At 36.6% G+C, this 20,887-nt stretch overlaps 1 protein-coding gene across 1 annotated transcript; it reads left to right on the forward strand.

The window, feature by feature from the left end:
- Positions 1 to 17,934: 17,934 nt before the first annotated feature.
- LOC121257172 (tryptophan N-monooxygenase CYP79A68-like) lies at positions 17,935 to 19,941 on the forward strand. Its single transcript, XM_041158124.1, has 2 exons — positions 17,935 to 18,921; positions 19,285 to 19,941. The coding sequence occupies exons 1-2, from the start codon at positions 17,935 to 17,937 to the stop codon at positions 19,939 to 19,941; spliced, it is 1,644 nt and encodes a 547-aa protein (XP_041014058.1).
- Positions 19,942 to 20,887: the final 946 nt, after the last annotated feature.

Genomic DNA, 20,887 nt, shown 5'->3' on the forward strand with positions numbered 1-20,887 from the left:
ACTTGAGGGTATTAAACCCTAAAGTGAAACGACACCGTTTGGTGTACTAAACCAAACGGCTTTATTTCACTTTACTTTTTTTTTGTAAATGACAAGTTAAAATCAATGGTGTTTCACTCAATTAAGTGAAACGACATCGTTTCATATATAACAAAAAGGTATATAACATATCGGCCAGTTCAGCAGTTTGAAATTGGTTCAAACTAGGACCGAACCGGCCGATGATGGTTTTGAGAAATTCCAACCGCCGACCTACCGGTTCCAGCCGATTTCTGAATCTAGCGGTAGTTCCCGTCGATTACGGCCAGTTTGGTTGGTTCTTGTACACCCCTACTACCTACTAACAAAAAATATCAATATTTTTCAAATTTTAACATGTAGTAAAACCAATATTACAAACCCTACAATAAAAAATATGAGCATAAGTCTAAAATTACAATCGCAATAATAAAATTATAAGCATATTGAAAAATAAAAATATTACAACTCAACAATAATAAAACTATAATTTTAAAATAAAATGTAAATGGGTTGATTTCGGGTTAAACGTCGAGTTGACCCGTTTATAAATCATGTCTTAATGGGTCAACTCGTTTTGACCCAAACTCGTTAATATCACATCCAAATCGTGTCTTATTCGTGTTGAATTCACAGCCCGTGTCACATATTGTCACTCCTAACTTCACAAACTAAGTCTCTTATTCTTTTTTTTTTTTTCCCAATTACATATGGAAAAAGCTATGCTTACTGTTGGGGGCTCCCGCTGGTAATTTTTTTTTTTTAGTTTTCTTTTTACTTCATGATTAAATAAGTGTTTTTTAATAATATTGTGAATTTTTTTCTTTTCAAAAAATATTTAAAGATGTTAAAAAAAATCATGTAAAAGAAAAGCAAAAAAAATAAAAACACTGAAAATGCATTAGCGATCACTACAAGAAATTTAAGTTTTATGGATGAAATAATTTAGGGACAAAATTTATTTCGTCCCTAAAAGTAATTATTAGAGACGAAATATAATCGCCTCAAAAAAATGATGACTTTTTAAAAAGACGTTCAAATGGCTTAAAATCCATTGAAACCACATTTCTTGTGACGAATTAGATAGTCTCAATACGTCAAAACCGTTCGAATGGTCAAAAATACGTTCGAACATGGAATTAGTGTACGTTCGAATGCTACATAATTGGTTCGAATGGTAATATGGGAAGAGAAGCAATTCATTTTGGCCAAGAAAGTTTAAATTTGTTCGAACAGTAAAGATTTAGTGGGAAACTGTGGCGGGAAGGTTGTAAGCTCGTTCGAACACAACATTTATACATTTGAACGGAACATTTGGTGTGAAATTAAAATAAAATTGTCGGGGTTTTGTTTAAACCTTGTTCGAACGGAACATAAAATATTTACGAATTCATAAATTAATTTTATATAATTAATGAAAATATATTTTAGTAATTTTTTTATGTTAAATAAATACTAATTATAGTATCATTTTTTACATTAATTGCATCCAAAAAATATAATGTATGGCGGAAATATAACGTATGACTATTTGAATATTTAAATTAATTATACTAAATACAAATAGTCATGATTGTTAATACAAAAAAAACATATTTAATGCTAATCAAATATATGCACTACTGGGTCATATCTTGTAGCAGCGCCTCGACTCCAGCAATGCGTGCCTCAATATCAGTCACTCAAAACATGAGCTTCGACTCAGTCGCAGAGGGTGACTCGGACTGCATCAATGATATCTGATGTCTGTGCGCATATCTCTACACGCAAAATATCTGCAATCTCCTCAAGAGTAGCACTGTGTGATGCACCCTGTGTAGATGCCTTACCAGATACGCCCTGTGCACCTCCCTGAGTGTCGATTGCCTCTGTAGTGGGTGCACGAATACAAAATCTAGAGTGTTTGGTGCTATGAGACAAGGTCGTCGAGTTGATCATTCCAATCGGCTCCTGAAGACGCTCAAACTCATCTAGCCTAACTCCTTTTGCTGAAAGCAATCGTCTGAGCATGACTCCAAACGACAATATATATGTCATAAATTTTTTTTATAAGTACAAATATTATATATATCAAAAGGAGTAACCAAATCCACTGAATAAAATAAAATCTACATATCATAATATAGGTGGTCTCTGATTGAATCCTAGCGAATATATATCTCGCTAGGTCAATAGGCACCCTGCGAGCAACTCGTAACATAAATCATGCTCAGTCCATGCTCACCTCAGTCTTGTATAGTCGAGGATCGATGTTATTGGCTATTATAATGTTCATGATCTTGGAAAAACTATATCAGTCCACCTATTTGATGCTCTTGTTCCCATCACAGGAAGGAGCATCTGGACCTACAACCAACTGACAAACCTCATGATCAGTGAGGCCATCGATCTCATTAGGCATCACAGTATCCTCTTCCTCTGCAGTCTCCCCATCACCTGCAGATGTAAACTCTTTAGGCACCACTTTAGGATATGCAGTGGGCAGTCGAGGGATACCTAGAAAATCAGCAACTGCATCAACTGAAAAGTGTATTGTGACGCCTCTAACGAAGAAAGTGTATGTGTCATCCTACTAGCTGGCACAACCAAGTTCTCTATAAAACTCAAATACAATATTGATGTAGGAAACTATCATGTTCGTCCCTTCGTCCTTCTGATCAATGATTGGTGTCCAACCACGGACCAGAAAGACAGATGCAAGAAAATGTCCCTCCCACAGAAGATCTCTAAAATCGTCTATCTTCACCTTCCTCTCCAATAAAATAGTCCTCTCTCGAACTTCTTCGCTGGATGATTGCCCTAACGCAACCAACTACTTTCCCCGAGAAGACATTGAATGATGCTAAATTTATGATATAAAATTAAGGACAATGATTACAAAATATCATAATTATAATTAGTGAGTGTTAATTATATCTATCAAAAAATTAAAATAAAAATTTTTCGTTCGAATGCTTAACAACACATTCCAACATCCATCTATGGGCATTCAAACATTAATAAAAATGAGTTCGAATGCCCATAGATGGTCGTTTGAACTGTCTAGTTGTCATTTCGTGTTTCGTTCGAACATCGTAGTGGACGTTCGAACATCGATTTCTGGTTCAAAATCACCCATGACTGAGTCGACTCAACCATTGCAAAACCGTAAATCTACCATTTAAAACCATTGTTTTTTCCTCCCACAACAACAATGAGAGTCTGGGATGACCATAGGGTCATCCGTCCTCCATTTCCAGCAAACTACAGGATAGAAATGGGGGTTTTTTTAAAACCCTACTTTCAACCCATTTATATGTTTTATCCAAAAATAACCGATAAAACATATCTTGTAAGTATATAGTCTTGTACACTACTATATACATATCTTGTACTATATATTTATACTTATGTATATTCTTAACTTATATTATACTTATTAACTTATACCTATATATATTGAACACATAAATATTAAGTATTCTATATACTTATATTTTTATATATATAGTAATAAAATTAGATATATAAAACAATTAGATATATATATATATTTTTTACATTCGAACAACATATTATTACAGTTCAAACGGTGTAAGTACTTGTTCGAATGAAAATTTAGAGAGTTTGAATGCATATAATATATTGGCGCCATTTATATGGTGCGGCAGGATCCCTTTCCGCCATAATAAACTTTTAATTATTCGTTCGAATGTACTATATTTCACATTTGAACGGATGAGCGCTGAATTGACCAGGTGGGAAATTTTCTCGCTTCCTTGTTTTCAAGTTCGAACGGTTAGTAAATTCGGTTCGAAGGGTAAATGAAGAAATAAGACGTCCAAAAGCACAAACGTGCTAGACATTTGGGAAGTTTGAGAGTTGAGAGACAGAGAGCGTGAGAAAGAGAGAGATGATGCTCGTGCTAGACATCTATTGAAGCTTTCTCCTCATTTTGGTTAGTGTTTTTACTTTGATATTCTATTTCCATGTCTTTTTTTATTAAAAAAATTTAAATTTATGTTCTCTTAAACTGAAATTAGGGCATATATATTCTGTTTATGCACCAAAGATTAAGGTTTGAAGAATATATTTGCGTTTGGATGTGAGAATATATTTGTATTTTTAAACAAATATGAAAATATTTCAGTTTATAAATATGGGAATATGAAAATGTATTTGTGTTTGTACAATGTTTGTGAAATATGCATCTTATGAGTTTGTATTTATCCCATGAATGTGTTCTCTGAGATTGTGTTTGTGTTTGTTTTGTTTTTGGAATATGGGTTGCAAATAGTCATGTTCGAACTAGTTATCCTGCTCGAACAGATATTAAATTATTCGAACGGGTGTACTCATATATATGTTGTAATACTTAAATTTAATACTTAGATGATAAATTATTGAAAACTATAAGGTATAATTAAAAAATAAATAACATAAGATATAAGATTTAAAAAATAAGATTATAACTAAATTTAAATTATAAATAATACTTTAAAAATAAGAAACATAAGATTTATTTAATACATAAATTACAATTAATACTTAAAAGATAATGAGGTTAAAAGCTATAAGGTATAATTAAAAAAAGTAAATTTTAATTATAATTAATACTTTAAAAATAAGAAACATAAGATTTATTTAATACATAAATTACGATTAATACTTAAAAGATAATGAGGTCAAAAGCTTTAAGGTATAATTAACAAATAAGTAAATTTAAATTATAATTAATATTTTAAAAATAAGAAACATATGATTTATTTAATACATAAATTACAATTAATACTTAAAAGATAATGAGGTTAAAAGCTATAAGGTATAATTAAAAAATAAGTAAATTTAAATTATAATTAATATTTAAAAATTAGAAACATATGATTTGGAATGAGATTTGGTTTACTAGTGGTTTGGTTTACTTGTTAGGAGCTATATGGATTTCAGTGTTACTTTTATATGCATGTAATTGAACCTTAGACCCATTCAAGAGTTGTGGCCATTGGGTACAACTCTTGAATTGTCTAAAGTGGACAGTTTGGGATTCTATCATCTATATGGCAGATATATTCAATTTAAACTCTTGTTTTAGTCCATTAAAATTTTGGTTCAGTGTTTTCTAACATTTTTCGGGTATGCCGTTCGTAAGTTGTTCGACCCATGAATAGGGTTGACGACTTATCGTGACTAGCATACTTGAAGAATTGTAGGGAAATGCTACCGAAATTTTGACTAACAATAGAGTTTAAATTGAGTATATATGCAATATAGATGATAGTCTTTCGAATGGGATAGGACCAACTACCTTATCAATACTAGAAGCAGTATCCGTTAAAAGACTCTTGTAAATGTTTTTCCCATGAATTAGGTTATTTTGATAGACAGACGACGAGTAACTGAAATACAATGGAGAAGAGTTGGATGTTGTTGGGAGATAAACTTTGGGCGAGACTATAAGGAGTATGCACAAGGGGTGAAGTTTTTTAGAGTTGCTCGTATGAGTGTTGACAGTCGAGGATTTATAAGATGCCCGTGCAAGAAGTGCAAAAATCTTAGTTCTTACAATTTGGTGGTAGTGGAGGATCATTTATTTGTAAATGAAATCGATTCTAAATACTCAACTTGGGTCTTACATGGCGAACCATTTTCTAAAGGAGTTAGATTTAGCAGTCAGACCAATCAAATGGAGGAGGGTAACGACATCAACATTGACGACATTAATGTAGATGTTTCTAATGACAGTGATGATAATATAGAGGATATGACTGAGATGTTAGGCGATCTGAGTGCAGGAATATTTGGGACAAAGGATGAGAAAGGAACATCTACACAATCATTTGAGGGAAATGGAACCTTTGGAAGACTGTGGAATGATGCACAATGAGAGTTATACAAGGGATGCACCCGTCATAGCAAGTTGTCTTTCACGGTGAGGTTGCTCCATATTAAGTTTATTTGTCGTATTTTTGCCAAGGCCATCGACATGTCTCTAGAATTATTTAAAGAGGCTCTCCTGCTGGATAACGTAGTACTCCGTAATTTTTATGAAGTGAAGCAACCGAAGCGAGGGTTAGGATTTTATTATAATATCATCCACGCTTATAAAAATGATTATGTTCTCTTCTAGGAGCAATATGCAGAATTTGATTCATCTCCAGTGTGCCATGAGTCAAGATGGACATCCGATAAGCATAATGTACCCCAAAAAGTGTTAAAACATTTTTTGTTGATTCCTTAACTTTAAAGATTGTTTACGTCCTGGTTGATAACGAAAGATATATCTTGGCATCACACAAAAAGAGTCCACAATGAAAAATTTCTCTTGCATCCTGCAGATTCCTTACTATCAAAAGTTTCTATTTTGAATATCTTGCAATAGCAGAGTACACAAGTATATGTAGATGCACGGGATGCTATTCTAGGATATACATGATCTAAGGCTATAATTATGGTTGACCCTTTAAGTAAGGGATTTTACAATGAAATACTTTCTATAAAGAAACTGATTTGATCCTTGTATGACAGCTCACGCCAACACTCCCCCTCAAGTTGGTGCATAGATGTCTCTAATGCCCAACTTGTCGAGTGAGGTGTAGAAATTTCTGCTGGGTACGGCTTTCGTGAGTACATCTACTAGTTGGTCTTCTAACTTGACAAATGGGAGCCAAATGATTTTCTCTTCAAGATTTTGTTTAATGAAGTGTCAATCGACCTCAACGTGCTTAGTTCGATCATGTTGGATAGGATTATGAGAGTTGTCAATGGCCGCCTTATTGTCGTAAAACAAGTTCATTTCTGAGTTGGGAGCAAAGCCTATTTCAGTCAATAGCCTTCTCAGCCAAAGAAGTTCACACACCCCCTTAGCCATACCACAAAATTCTGCTTCAGCACTTGATAGCGCAACCACCTTTTGTTTCTTGCTCCTCCAAGTAATGAGATTTCCCCCTACAAAGGTGAAGTAGCCTGAAGTCGACTTCCTATCTGAAATATTCCCTTCCCAATCTGCATCGGTGTATCCATCAACGTTCAAGTGATCATTTTTTGTGAACATCAATCCTTTTTCTAGGAGAGAACTTTAAATACCAAAGGATTCTAATTACTTCATTCATATGAGTTTCACTAAGGCAATGCATGAATTGGCTCACTACACTTATGGCGTAAGCAATGTTTGGAGGAGTATGTGACAAGTAAATAAGCTTACCAACTATCCTTGGTATCTCTCTTTTTCTGTGGGCACTTGATCATCATATGCCCCAAGTTGATGGTCTTGGACAATGAGAGTATCGGCTGGTCATAGCTTTTCATAGCTGCACTGAATCGACCAAACCATGCATGGGGTGATTGTTTTAACCCGTACAAGACCTCTTGTAGCTTGCATACTACTTTATCTTCTGGAGTTGCCGAGTACCTAAGTGGGATGTCCATGAAAACTTCTTCTTCTAAATTACCATGGAGGAATGTGTTCTTCACATCAAACTGGTGTGATGGCCAATCTAAATTTGCTACAAGAGATAACAAAACTCTAACAGTGTTACGTTTGCTATCGGTGAGAAAGTTTTATGGTAATCTATACCATACGTCTGTGTGTATCCCTTTGCCACGAGCCTCGCTTTGTACCTATCAATGGACTCATCAGCATTATATTTAATGGAGAAGACCCATTTGCACCCTACTGCTTTCTTTCTTTCGGGTAATGAGACCAGCCTCCAGGTCTCATTTTTTTGCAAAGCCTTCAACTCTTCTTTTATCGCTTAACTACATTGTGGATCAAGTAATGTCTCTTCTACATTTCGAGGAATGTAATCTAAGGGCAATTTATATGCAAAGGCCTTGAGTGGTTCGGATAGCTTGTGAGTAGACACATAGTTGGCAATAGGATATTTGGATCTTCTATCTTCCACATCCGAAGAGTATCGGCTTGGTGGTTTGCCACGGTTATGTCTGAAAGGCAACACATATTGCACAATATTATTCACGTTATCAGTAAAAGAGGATATGGCAGAGGAATTTACCTCAGTGATATTCTCAGGAGAGGGGTTGTCGGGTACTAAAGAGGGGGAACCATCACTTATTGTTGCATCACTTAAAGGCATATTACTGACATGTGCAGGTGTTTCATTACATTCCATATTGCACGGTTCTTCAAGTGTTTCATTACATTACATATTGCACGATTCTTCAAGGTGGTTCGACCGTATCTCAATATTTCCATCATTATGTTGTTCTGATTCACCCTCCAATTCTAGCCATGTTGTTGCTAGCCAATTCACCTCTTCAACTTGAAGCTCCTTATGAAGATATGATTTGGTTGTAGGTGATGGATAGAAAGTCTCTTCTTCCAGAAAGGTGACATCCATGGTGATGTATGTTTGTTTAGAGATGGGGTTGAAGCATCGATACCCTTTCTGATGTAGAGCATATCCCAAGAAGAGATATCGGACTGCACATGGATCCAACTTGGTTCTTTGGTTTTTATGGAGATGAACAAAGGCAACGCATCCAAAGATACAGGGAGGATGCATTAACACAGTGGGTAAAGATGTATGGCTCGAGAGAGTCTGAAAATGGAGGACTTTGGAAGGCATTCTATTGAGTAAATATACGGCTGTGGGAACTGGATCATCCTAATGCCAAGAAGGCACATGTGCTCCAATCAACAAAGCTTGTGCCATCTCTAAGATATGTCGATTTTTTCTCTCGGCAATGTCATTTTGTTGAGGATTCTGGGAACACGAGGTTTCATGAATGAGGCCATGGTGTCGGAAGTAAGCTGAAATTTTGTATTGACATATTCACCTCCATTGTCGATACAAAGGGCCTTAATTTTAGCTTAAAATTGTGTTTGAATCATTACATGAAACGATTGAAACACGCCAAACACTTCATCTTTCCGTTTAAGCAAATACAACTATGTCATTCGAGTGCAATCATCAACAAAAATGACAAACCCTTTATTTCCAGATGGAGTAATAATAGGGGAAAGTCTCCACTGGATGTCATAACTGCACCTAGAGCAATGTCACCACTGGATGTCATTACTACTTGCCTAATGTCTTCACATCGGACATGAGCATACGCCTACTCAATTGTAAGGAAGGGTTGTAACTGAAGAACATCACTCCGAACCTTGTCCAGTTGATCATCTAAGGCATCGAGGAAGACATAGACTCTATCTTCCTGTAAAATGGAGTTATACTTCTGAATATCCCCTGCACATTTTATTGGATTAGGACGATGAAAATCAATTTTGAGCCATAAACCTTGAAGATCATTGTAATCTTTTTCAATGGATCCACCCGCCTGCCTCATGCGAGTTACACGATGCCGAAGGTCATATACTTGGATGTATCAGTCCCATAAAAAAAAGTTGTAGCAATTGAGTCACATACCTGTTTAGCAATTGGGAATCGAATAAAATTACCTATCAAGGAAGGGTCCATTGAGTTGATCAGCCATCATTTGACAACGGCATTTTCAGTTCTCCATTTCCAGAATAATGGATCAGTTTCGAGAGGTTGTGAAGAGTCACCAGTAATATATCCCAGTTTGTCTTTCCATGAGATATACATCTCAACAACTTGGGACCATAAGGCATAGTTGGAACCATCCAACTTAATACCAATAAGAGCATTCGAGGAATTAGATGGGGTTGGAGAAGAGGTCTAGACATTGGTCAAGGCCTCTATTATTTTATTTGTCTAGTCGTCGAGAGTGGTCTCTGCCATGGTTGTCGAGGGCTAGAGATGCTAATCAGTAGGTAGACGGAGCAAAGATCCTAGGATCTTGCTCTGATACCATGTCAAAAGTTTTTGTTTTCAATATCTTGCAATAGTAGAGTACACAAGTATATGTAGATACACGGGATGTTATTCTAGGATATACATGATCTAAGGCTATAATTATGGTTGACCCTTTAAGTAAGAGATTTTACAATGATTCTATAACTAAACTGATTTGATCCTTATATAGTAGCTCACGCCAACACTTACAATAGAAGAAATTTGATGTTGAGTATCCATGGTTTGCTGAAGAACCTCGCAATATATGTTTTGGTTTAGCAACAGATTGTTTTAATCCATTTGGCAATATGAGCACTTCACATAGTACTTGGCCTATCATATTAATGCCCTATAACTTGCCACCTTGGAAGTGTATGAAGGATCCATATTTTATGATGACTCTACTGATACCAAGGCTAAGGTCACCAGGAAACGAATTAGATGTATATCTGCAACCACTAATTGCAGAGTTAAAAGAGTTGTGGGATCGGGGTGTCAGTACATATGATGCGGCCTCGTCATGGGAATTCAACATGCATGTTGCAGTGATGTAGACAATAAATAATTTTCTAGCATACAGAAACTTGTCTGGGTGGAGCACAAAAGGTAAAATGGCTTGTCCTATTAGCAAGAAAGATACACAGTCTCAGTGGTTGACAAATGGTAAAAAATTATGTTTCACGGGACACCGTCGATATTTACCAGATGATCATAGATAGCGTTCGAATAGAATGATGTTTAATAGGAGCGTTGAGCACATGTCATCACCACCATAGTTGTCTAGAAATGATATTATCGTGCAATTAGGGGATGTTTTAGAAAACAGATTTGGGAAAGATGCAAGAGTTTGAAAGAGAAAACGACAAGCAGTAGAGTTGAATTAGACAAAAAAAAAAATCGAGTTGTCATACTGGTCTACCTTGACACTGTACCACAATCTAGATGCTAAGCACATTGAGAAAAATATATGTGAGAATGTATTGGGTACTTTGATGTCAATAGAAGGGAAGACAAAAGATACAGCTAACTCTCATAAAGATTTAAAAGAGTTGGGGATAAGACCGGAGTTACATTTGTAAGATAATGGGTCGTCTGCCTATATGTTCATCGAATGGTATACTCTTTCAAATGATGAGAGAAAGAAATTCTGTGATCGGTTCATGACAATCAAGTTACCTGATGGCTATGCTTCAAACATGTCAATATGTGTTTGAACTCATGACTGGAAGATAACTGGTCTTAAAAGTCATGACTGTCATGTATTTCTATAGCGTCTATTGCCGGTTGGTGTGTGTGGAAAGCTTACTCGAGATGTTTGCATTGCTCTCACAGAATTAGGGAGATTTTTCAAGGATATTTGTTGTAGAATGTTGAAAGTTGACGCATTGGTAAAAATGGAAGCTGACATTGTAGTGATATTGTGCAAATTAGAGAGTTTGTACCCGCATTCATTCTTTGATGCAATGGTTCATTTGGCTGTGCACCTATCTCGTGAGGCATTAGTCGCTGGCCCAATTCAGTATAGATAGATGTATCTTATTGAACAATTTTTGCAAAAACTTAAGCGATCCATTGGGAGTAAAACTTGTTCGGAAGGTTCGATTGTAGAGTCATACATTGATAATGAATGGGATACCTTTTATTCAACGTATTTCCAGGGGGTTGATAGTAGATTTACGAGACCAGATTGAAATTATAAAGGTGGACAAATAGGAGTCTCATCGACATTTACAGTGTTTTCCTAGACCGTATGTCTCATAGGCGCACAAGGGGACTGTGACCTTTGTGTGCAAGAGTTTGAAAGAGCTCAATGGTATGTCTTGAATAACTGCGCAAAGATTGATCACTATTTGAGATTAGTGATAATCCTCTAAATCAATACTATCTTTAAGTTTATGTATAACACTATAGTATTATAAGTTAATAAAAATTAATAGTTCACATGAACATGCGCAACGAGCATATGCAACTACTTCACACGAATGATGTAACTGATGTAGAAAAGACGCATGAAGAGGAATTTGCCTCGTAGTTTGAACATACGATATTACTGTAAAGCCCTATCTTATAATACGAACTACATACCACTAAACTCCACAGATTTATATCTAAAATTGATATAACTATTATAATATTTATTGTTATAGGTTGTATCGAAATATGGTGACAATTCAGAAAAAATCTCACCAGAATTGTTTGATCTGGCACATGGTCCTTCCAGGCGGGCCATCCAATACTCAAGATGTTTAGTGTGTGGATATAGATTTCACACAGCTGACAGAGAACGATATAGGAAAACTCAAAATTGTGCAGTTGTTGTCGAAGGAAGCCATGAGGATGATGGGAATTGTAGAAGATATCATAGCGTTAAAATACGTGGGGGATATATGATCTGGTTGTTTAAATGTAATTAGTGGGATGCCTCAAATCTTAGGTTGCGAGTGCGTAACGATAAATATTTTGTTAGTGTCAATACATCTCGCACATGGTATGAGGACGATCCTTTCGGTCTCGCTTGCCAAGCAAAATAAATTTTTTATTTAGATGATTAGAAGTACGAGAACCGATGGCGGGTAGTGCAGAAGTTTTCACCAAGAAATGTATATGATTACATTCCAGAGGTAGACGAACCACATGAAGAAGATAATAGTCCAACAAATGAAGAAACATATCAAGAAAATAAATCAGGCATCAATCTATTTTTTTATCTAAGCCAATATGACATGGTCCCATTGTGTAGAGAAGATATTCTACTCGAAGTAATTGAGGGTGAAATGTCGGAAGAAGATGAATCACCTGAAGTGTCTAGTGAAGATGAGGGCAATTGGTCCAACAAAACCTATAGTGAATGAATTTTATGTAACACCCCATATTTTAGTGTATTTTTACTGAAGGATTATTTTTTATTGTTCAAAAATTTATCCTCATATTTTAAAATTGGTTGGATTTTTAGTGAAAATTAATTTTATGTGCTTTCCAAATATTTATTTATTGTTATGCATTTAAATTGCTTTTAATATTTAAATTAATTACTGTGGGATTTAATTATTTCAATTTGACTTTACCATTGCGTTTGAATTATTTTATTGAACTTATGGTTTTAAAATCATCTCCGTTGGATCATTTTTGTGACCCAAGTTATGAGGATTGGACCTCATTTCTTTTCCCTCCATTTTTCTTTCCTTTCCTTTTCTTTCTTTCTTCTCTTTTTTCTTCCTTATTTTATCCCCTCCCCGTGCGCGTGAACAAGCCCTCTCCCTCTCTCTTCCGTCCGTCACCTTCACCCAGCCCGCCGTCGTGCGCCGGCAGTGGTCGACACCGTCCGGCCGACCAGCTCCCCCTCCCTCCGGCGACCTCAACCCCAAAATCCCAGCCCCTACCTCGCCACCGTTAACCACCACCAGCTCTTCAAAGCCGCGGGCCACTTCCACGCCAGCGCCGCCGTGAGCCAGCGGTGGCCTTCACCGCCCACCCCATCGTGTTCCCCTGCCGCCGGCGACCTCACCCCACCAACCTCACCTTCATTCGCGCCGCCGTTAAACACCAGTAGCCCTTCAAGCCGCGACGTCACTTTCGTTCCAACGCCGCCATCGCGCCACCTCCGGCCACCTCCAGCCACCATCTTCACACCACATCATCATCGACCTCTTGGCAACCCATCGGACCCAACCCCAGCTCCGATCCGCCACCAGTGAAGCTCCACCATCTACATTTCAGATTTGGGCATTTTGGTCTTCTACCGCCCATTTCGCCGCCACCCACGGCAAACCACCACCACCATTGGTTTCACCGACCTCCCTAGGCCCTACCCTATCAATCTTGGGTCTTCGTTTGCCTCTGTTTGAAAGTTGGTATTTGTGACCCACGGCCACAGTGTATTTTACACTGTGGTGTTACTCAAACGTCGCCTTTTTCAACTTTGTGATCCTTCGAAAATTGTTATATTGCACTGTAAGTATTTTCCTTAAAGAACTTTCGTGATTTAAATATATTTTTGCACTAACACATATTATCTGTGAATTGGTTTGTTTTGCCGGACTGAGTCCGAGGAGTTTCGGGGGTCGGATGGATTGTGGACGGAGTTGTTGTGTGTTTGTTTGCATTGTGAATTGTGGTTATTGGTTGTTGGTTATGGCTTGTTCATGTACATCGCATATTGCACGCATGATCATGTTTGTAAAGAAAACTGGGTTTTCGCATGATTGCATACATGTTCATGTGTTTATTGAACATTGGATTCTCATGTGAGTAAAAGGAAAAGAGACTGTAGGGATGGTGGTAAGCAGGGATGGTGGTAAGCAGGGACGGTGGTAGAGTCCCGCCTGCGATTCCCGCCTACGGTGCACGCGATAGGGATGGTGGTAAGCAGGGATGGTGGTTGTGTCCCGCCTGCGATTCCCGCCTACGGTGCACGCGGTAGGGATGGTGGTAAGCAGGGATGGTGGTAGAGTCCCGCCTGTGATTCCCGCCTACAGTGCTCGGTTAAGTATTCATTGTGTGGAAAGGAACTGTAGGGATGGTGGTAAGCAGGGATGGTGGTAGAGTCTCGCCTGCGATTCCCGCCTACGGTGCACGCGATAGGGATGGTGGTAAGCAGGAATGGTGGTTGTGTCCCGCCTGTGATTCCCGCCTACGGTGCACGTGGTAGGGATGGTGGTAAGCAGGGACGGTGGTAGAGTCCCGCCTGCGATTCCCGCCTACAGTGTCCGATAAATGGGTTGTTTGTGTGAATCATTTTCTGAGAAAATGACAAACTGTATTTTTGGGCCAAAATGAGATTTTTGGGCGTGTGTTGGAAATAATCATTTTCTGGGAAAAATGGTATTTTATGACTAAATGTATTTTGTCATATTGTTGGTAGCATTAATGTATTTTTATCCCGAGAGTTGTTTGGTTTATACTTACCTATAGAACCATTTTATGGTATCGCAGATTTTGATGCAGCTGATGATGACGAGCCTTAGCTTGGCTCCGTTGGTGGAGTGATCTGGGATTGCTCCTGTTTAGTGAGTTATGTTTTTATCAATTTATATATTGCCTTTGTAATATATTTGGGATGACTGTATAACTTTTAAAGATAAATTATTTTGGACACCTGTATTTAAATTTCTGGTACTTAGATGACTTATTTATATTATCCGCTGCGACTTTTATTGTGCACCTTTGCATGTTGCACACACACTTGAGCACATTTCGTTAGGATGCGTGACCGTGTTGTCATCATCCTGACGTCACGATTCCCTTGTTTTTGTACGTGGGAGTCGGGACGTCACATTTTAGAATGATATTTTTGTAAATGTCATTCTTATAAATATCTGTAATGTTTGTTCGACATATAATTTATTACAATTTCCAACAGATATGTTTCTCAAACGCAAAGCAACACGTGCGTCATTCTCATCCATTATCGACTCTCCATGTGGTTCACCTGCCATCAATAGTGGGCCAACATCACCAGACCCAAAACAAGGTATAGTATATCAAATTAAATAAATTAAATTCCACATTTTATACTCAATTTAAGTAATATATATTTATGAAATAAAAATAGTTTAATTCAAATATATTCGTTAATTACTGTATATATAGTTGTTGTAAGCCAGCGTCGAGGTCGAGGCACTACGATGGGTGTCTGTATAGAGAAAGTAAGGAAAGTGGGTAAAATTAAAGTTGATATTCCTGATGATCACACTGGTAGCTCCGGAGATTCGGTAGCGTGGCTTGCTTCTTATGTTGGTTCGTTTACACACACGTATGCACCGATTGTTACATCCTCTTGGTTTAAAGTTCTCCAAGATATGGAAGACCACATCAAAAATCGTTGCTCGGCAATAAGCTACATTCCATGCAACTAAGTATATAACATGTTAATTTAAAGTTACTTTATATTTATACTAATTGTTTATAATTTTTGAAAAGATGAGTTTGAGCTTAATTTTAGCCGACGAGAGGATCGATTAACGATTTAGGAACTGATGTCGAATGTATTCCAGAGGTACAAAAGTCGATGCCATGCACGTTACAAGAAGTTCAGTACTACAATAGAGGCGTGCCAAAATCCATTCCAAACAATACCACCAAACGAATAGGAAAATGTTTATGATATGTTTGAAAATCCTATTTATCAGGTAATTTCATTGCTATCTTTTTTTAATAGTATATGATAAATGTATTAAACATATAGACACAATTTTTTTTTTTAACAACGGAGTACTGTGAACAAAGTAAATAGATCAAATTTAACGATACACCATTATGCAGAGTCTCGATCTTCTCGTCATTTGTTTAACAAAATGGTAAGTTATTCTAGTCTCTATTAAATATTAACATATAATACATTTTTCTGATTTAAGTTCTAATATAAATTTTTCTTTTGCAGAAAGAAGAAAGTCCTGCTGACTATGATCTGATCCAATTGTATACTAAATCACATAAAAATCATGATGGTGTTTAGACCAATCCCTAAGTAGAGGAAAATTATGTAAGTTTAAGTTTCTTTAATTCCATTGTGACATAATATTTTTGTTACTTATACTAACTTTAATGTTTTTGTTTTTGTAGGACAAGATGATATCTCTTAAGGAAACTGTTGCGGATTCGTCTGATGCATTATCTGTCAACAATATTCAGATCCTTTCTCAAGTTCTTGAATCACGTTCTAGATATTTGAGGAATTTAGGACGTTGCGTGAAACCATCCTCAACATCATCATCCTCTTCTTAAGCGAGATCAAATGACGACAAAAATAAGGAATTGGAAGAAGTAACACTTAAGATAGAATGATTGAAGTCCAAGAAAAAAGAGTTGCTGACCCGATGAGATCAAGCAACGGATCTTGAGGCGAGATTAGAAGAGAACATACAAAGGAGACTGGGGATAGAGGTAAAAAAAGCTATGATTGAACAGTTGCAGTCAATTATGTCCCAAAACTCTATGCCGCCACCACATTCTTAAAATTTATTTTTTCTTTAATTTTCTTTCTATTATGATGCTTCAAAACATTTGAACAATTGTGATGTTTGAATTAAAAATTTTGTAATATTAGTATTCTGTTTTTAATTTAATTATGTATTGTATGATTAATACCGTTCGAACGTCAATTACTTTTATTAAATCCATTTGAACCAAAACACACCCATTCGAACACAAAATAAAGCGTTCGAACAACTACCATGATATACAATCCATACATCCATTCGAATAATAAATTGTTCAAACAACATTAATTTCTTAAACTTCGTTCGAACGAACGAGTTTTAAAAATAAATAATCGGTTCGAACATAAATTATGTATGTTCTAGCGAAATTCATTTTATAAATTTATAAGTTCGAACGCATAAAATTCATTCAAACACTAAAACCGTTCAAATGAAATAAAATATGGTCATCTGTTTGAATAAATATATTTTAAATTCGAACGGTCTGTGTCGGTTTGAACTCATATTTATCCATTCGAACGTATTTTTTAGACGAAAAATTATCATCTTAAAAAAATACCTATTCAAACAGGTTCGAATAGTTCAGCCCAATTTCATCTCTAAAAATTATTTTGGAGATGAAATTCTTTTTTCATCTTTAAAAATTTTTTGAAACGGTCTTTTAGAGATAGAATAAAGACAAAAAATTTTTTATTTCTAAAATTATTTTGGGGCGAAATTAGAGTTTTTTAAGACAATATTTTTATCTCAAAAAATCAAATCTATTGTGGTGGGTGGGCCAGCCATTAACATTTAAACGAGTTTTAGGGCCATGCATAGCGGCCCAAGCTAGCTAGCTAGCTACCTGCCATACTTGTTCCGTATCCTTCACGTGCACCATGCAATACATGCCTTTGCCTCCGTACAGCCTCGCGTTTCCAGCTAAAACACCTAGACTTCTCTCACCCCACGACTTCGGACAATACTACTCTATAAGTTCGTGTCTTTTGGTCTCCATTGATTTCAGACATAAATCAAGGTAGAAAAGAATCCTCAGCTCCAGAAAGAGTTCTGCTTAATTAGTGCTCTTGACGTTCCTGAAGTTGTCATTCGAATAAAGTTGGTTCTCTTGATCTCCTGCATGCACTACCGTATAGCCTACCAAGCATATACATTCGCAAACAATATTAATATACGAAGGAAAGAAACTATATATACTTTATTCCTTCCTAATCTTTACCATGAGGGACTTCTATCATGGTTATGGCTCCTTAGAAAAAATGCTGCCTATTAGCTTAACCTTGATCTCGGCGTTTTTTCTGTTTCCTCTCATATTGATCAAGTGGAAATTCCATGGAAAAAGCTGCAAGCAAACTCCATCGCTTCCACCGGGCCCAACTCCGTGGCCAATTGTTGGAAACCTCCCAGAACTGTGGAGGAATAAGCCTGCATTCCGGTGGATACATGGCCTTATGGAATCACTCAATACGGAAATCGCTTGTATACGTCTAGGAGGTGTTCATGTTATTCCGGTAACTTCCCCGGAACTTGCCCGGGAGTTCTTGAAAAAGCACGATATCGTGTTTGCATCAAGACCTCTTTCTATGTCGACTAAGTATGCTAGTCGAGGCTTTAAGTCAACGGCTTTGGTGCCGTGGGGAGATCAATGGAAGAAGATGAGAAAGTTGGTGGTTTCTCAGATAATAAACTCAACAACAACTCGGTGGCTACTCAATAAGAGAACCGAAGAAGCTGATAATCTTGTTCGTTTCATTTATAATCAATGCAAGAATGCTGATGATCACTCCATTAATGGTTCAGTTGTGGACGTGAGACTTGCTGCACGTCATTATTGTGGAAATGTCATCAGGAAGATGATATTCAACAGAAGGTACTTTGGCAAAGGAAAGAAGGATGGAGGACCTGGAGTTGAGGAAGTAGAACACATTGAATCACTTTTTACCATACTCGTCCATCTTAATGCATTTGCTGTATCGGATTACCTGCCATGCTTAACACCACTAGATTTAGATGGTCATGAGAAGATTGTAAGTGAGGCTATGAAGATCGTTACCAGTTATGAAGATCCGATCGTCGATGAGAGAATACGGCGTTGGAGAGACGGGGAGAAGACGGATGCTGAGGACTTGCTCGACGCTTTCATTTTGGCAAAGGATTCTAATGGGAAGGCAACTTTATCAGTGGAAGAGATCAAAGCTCAAATCACGGCAAGATAAAATTGAATATTAATTAGAATACATAATACCATGCATTTTACAATAACATTGCAAGATACTTCATGTCTTTCTCAAACCCTAGATAGTGTTTTTCTCTCCTAGTTTAAATATCCACTGATATAAGTACAATTGAGGAAATATCTCAATCTAAAGAAATGATCATGGATATAAATCTCATGATTTAAACACTTATTCCTCCAAGTTTTTCTTTTTCCTAAAACAAAACACCATTAATAATAAGAGTTAATTGGTTGATTGTTTTCAATAATTAATATCTATTAATCTCTCTCTCTCTCTCTCTCTTTTTTTTTTTTTTTTTTTTTTTTTTTTTTTTTTTTTTTTTTTTGCGTGCAGGAACTGATGCTTGCAGCAGTAGATAATCCTTCCAACTGTATAGAGTGGACACTTGCAGAAATGCTCAACCAACCCGAGATCCTCCAAAAAGCTGTAGAAGAAATTGATAGGGTGGTTGGAAGGGAGAGATGGGTTGAAGAATCCGATATTCCACAGCTCAATTATGTCAAGGCTTGTGCAAGGGAAGGCTTCCGGCTTCACCCAATTGCCCCATTTAACGTCCCCCATGTCTCAATGCAAGACGCGACTGTCGCTGGCCATTTCATCCCGAAAGGAAGTCATGTCATCTTGAGCCGATATGGTCTTGGCCGCAACCCTCGCGTTTGGAAAGAACCCTTGAGGTTCAAACCAGATCGACATCTGAAGAAGGAGGAGGATGGATTTTCGATGGCCGATGATCAGATGGTGGAGCTTGTAGAGCATGAGCTGCGCTTCATTTCGTTCAGTACGGGAAGGCGAGGTTGCTTGGGCATCGCGCTTGGCTCTGCCATGACTGTGATGCCTTTGGCAAGGCTTCTTCAAGGATTTTTTTGGAGTTTGCCGCCAAACCAAGAGGAGATTGACCTCTCCGAGTCCACGAATGACCTTTACATGGCCAAACCCTTACGTGCACATGCAAACCCACGTTTGGCGGCTTCACTTTATCCCGCTGAATAATAATTATTTAAAGGAAATTCTCTAACTATAATTGGATTAGGTAAAAATAATCTCATAAATTGATATGGCATTATGTGATTCGTTAGATTGTAAAATTATTTTATTGTAAAATAAATCTAACGAATTGTATGAAGTCACGTTAATTTATAGGATTACTTTTATATAATCTATTTATAGCTGTAGCAATATTCTTAATTTATAAGATATTTGAATTATAAAATTGTTGTAAGATATATAAATAGAAAGAAATATATCATCATTGTGTATAGACAAATTTACAGCCAAATAAAATGAAGATTCTCAGCTTAAAGGAGGCTTAGTGCATGTTTGGGCCGGATTGTGATAAGAAATATAGTTTATAGTTTTAGGGCTTATAGTTTATAATTTAAATAATAAGATTTATACTTTAAAAGCTATTTACTGTTTGATAAACATATATTTAAACCACTTTTAAAGTTAGATACATTTATTTTTTAAAAATATACAGTTATCTACAAGTGCTTTTCGATAAAAGCTTCAATTTAGTGTTTTTGAAAAAAGTAGACTTTCAGCTATTTTAGGTGATTAAAACACATTTTATAAATTTATCAAACATATCATTTTTTTCTTTAAAAGAGTTTTTAAACAGTTAAAAGCATTTTTAAACTTTCAAACTCAATCTCAAAGAGGCTCGTACAACTTATTTGGGTTGTTCAATATCCCAGTAGGGACTTCCCCATTCAATGAATTGTTGGTTAGAAGCATAACCAATACTTGATCCAGCTTGCAAATCACATATCCTCCTGAAAAACTTAGACAGTTCAGTTAAGTTTGTCAAACGGGTTATGTTGGTAGGCATGGGGCCCTCCTTGGACGTGCCTTGCATATCGATCACTTCGAACAGAGTCCTTAGATAATTATAAAGAAAGATAAAAAGAATTCAAATTCATATATCAAAAGATGATAG

The sequence above is a fragment of the Juglans microcarpa x Juglans regia genome, chromosome 1D (genome assembly GCF_004785595.1).
Source record: "Juglans microcarpa x Juglans regia isolate MS1-56 chromosome 1D, Jm3101_v1.0, whole genome shotgun sequence".
In the NCBI taxonomy this organism is placed as follows: Eukaryota; Viridiplantae; Streptophyta; class Magnoliopsida; order Fagales; family Juglandaceae; genus Juglans; species Juglans microcarpa x Juglans regia.

Coding starts and splice junctions, on each gene's coding strand:
- LOC121257172 (XM_041158124.1), top strand. CDS start 17,935: ATGAGGGACTTCTATCATGGTTATGGCTCCTTAGAAAAAATGCTGCCT. Junction 18,922..19,284: donor AGATCAAAGCTCAAATCACG/GCAAGATAAAAT, acceptor TTTTGCGTGCAG/GAACTGATGCTTGCAGCAGT.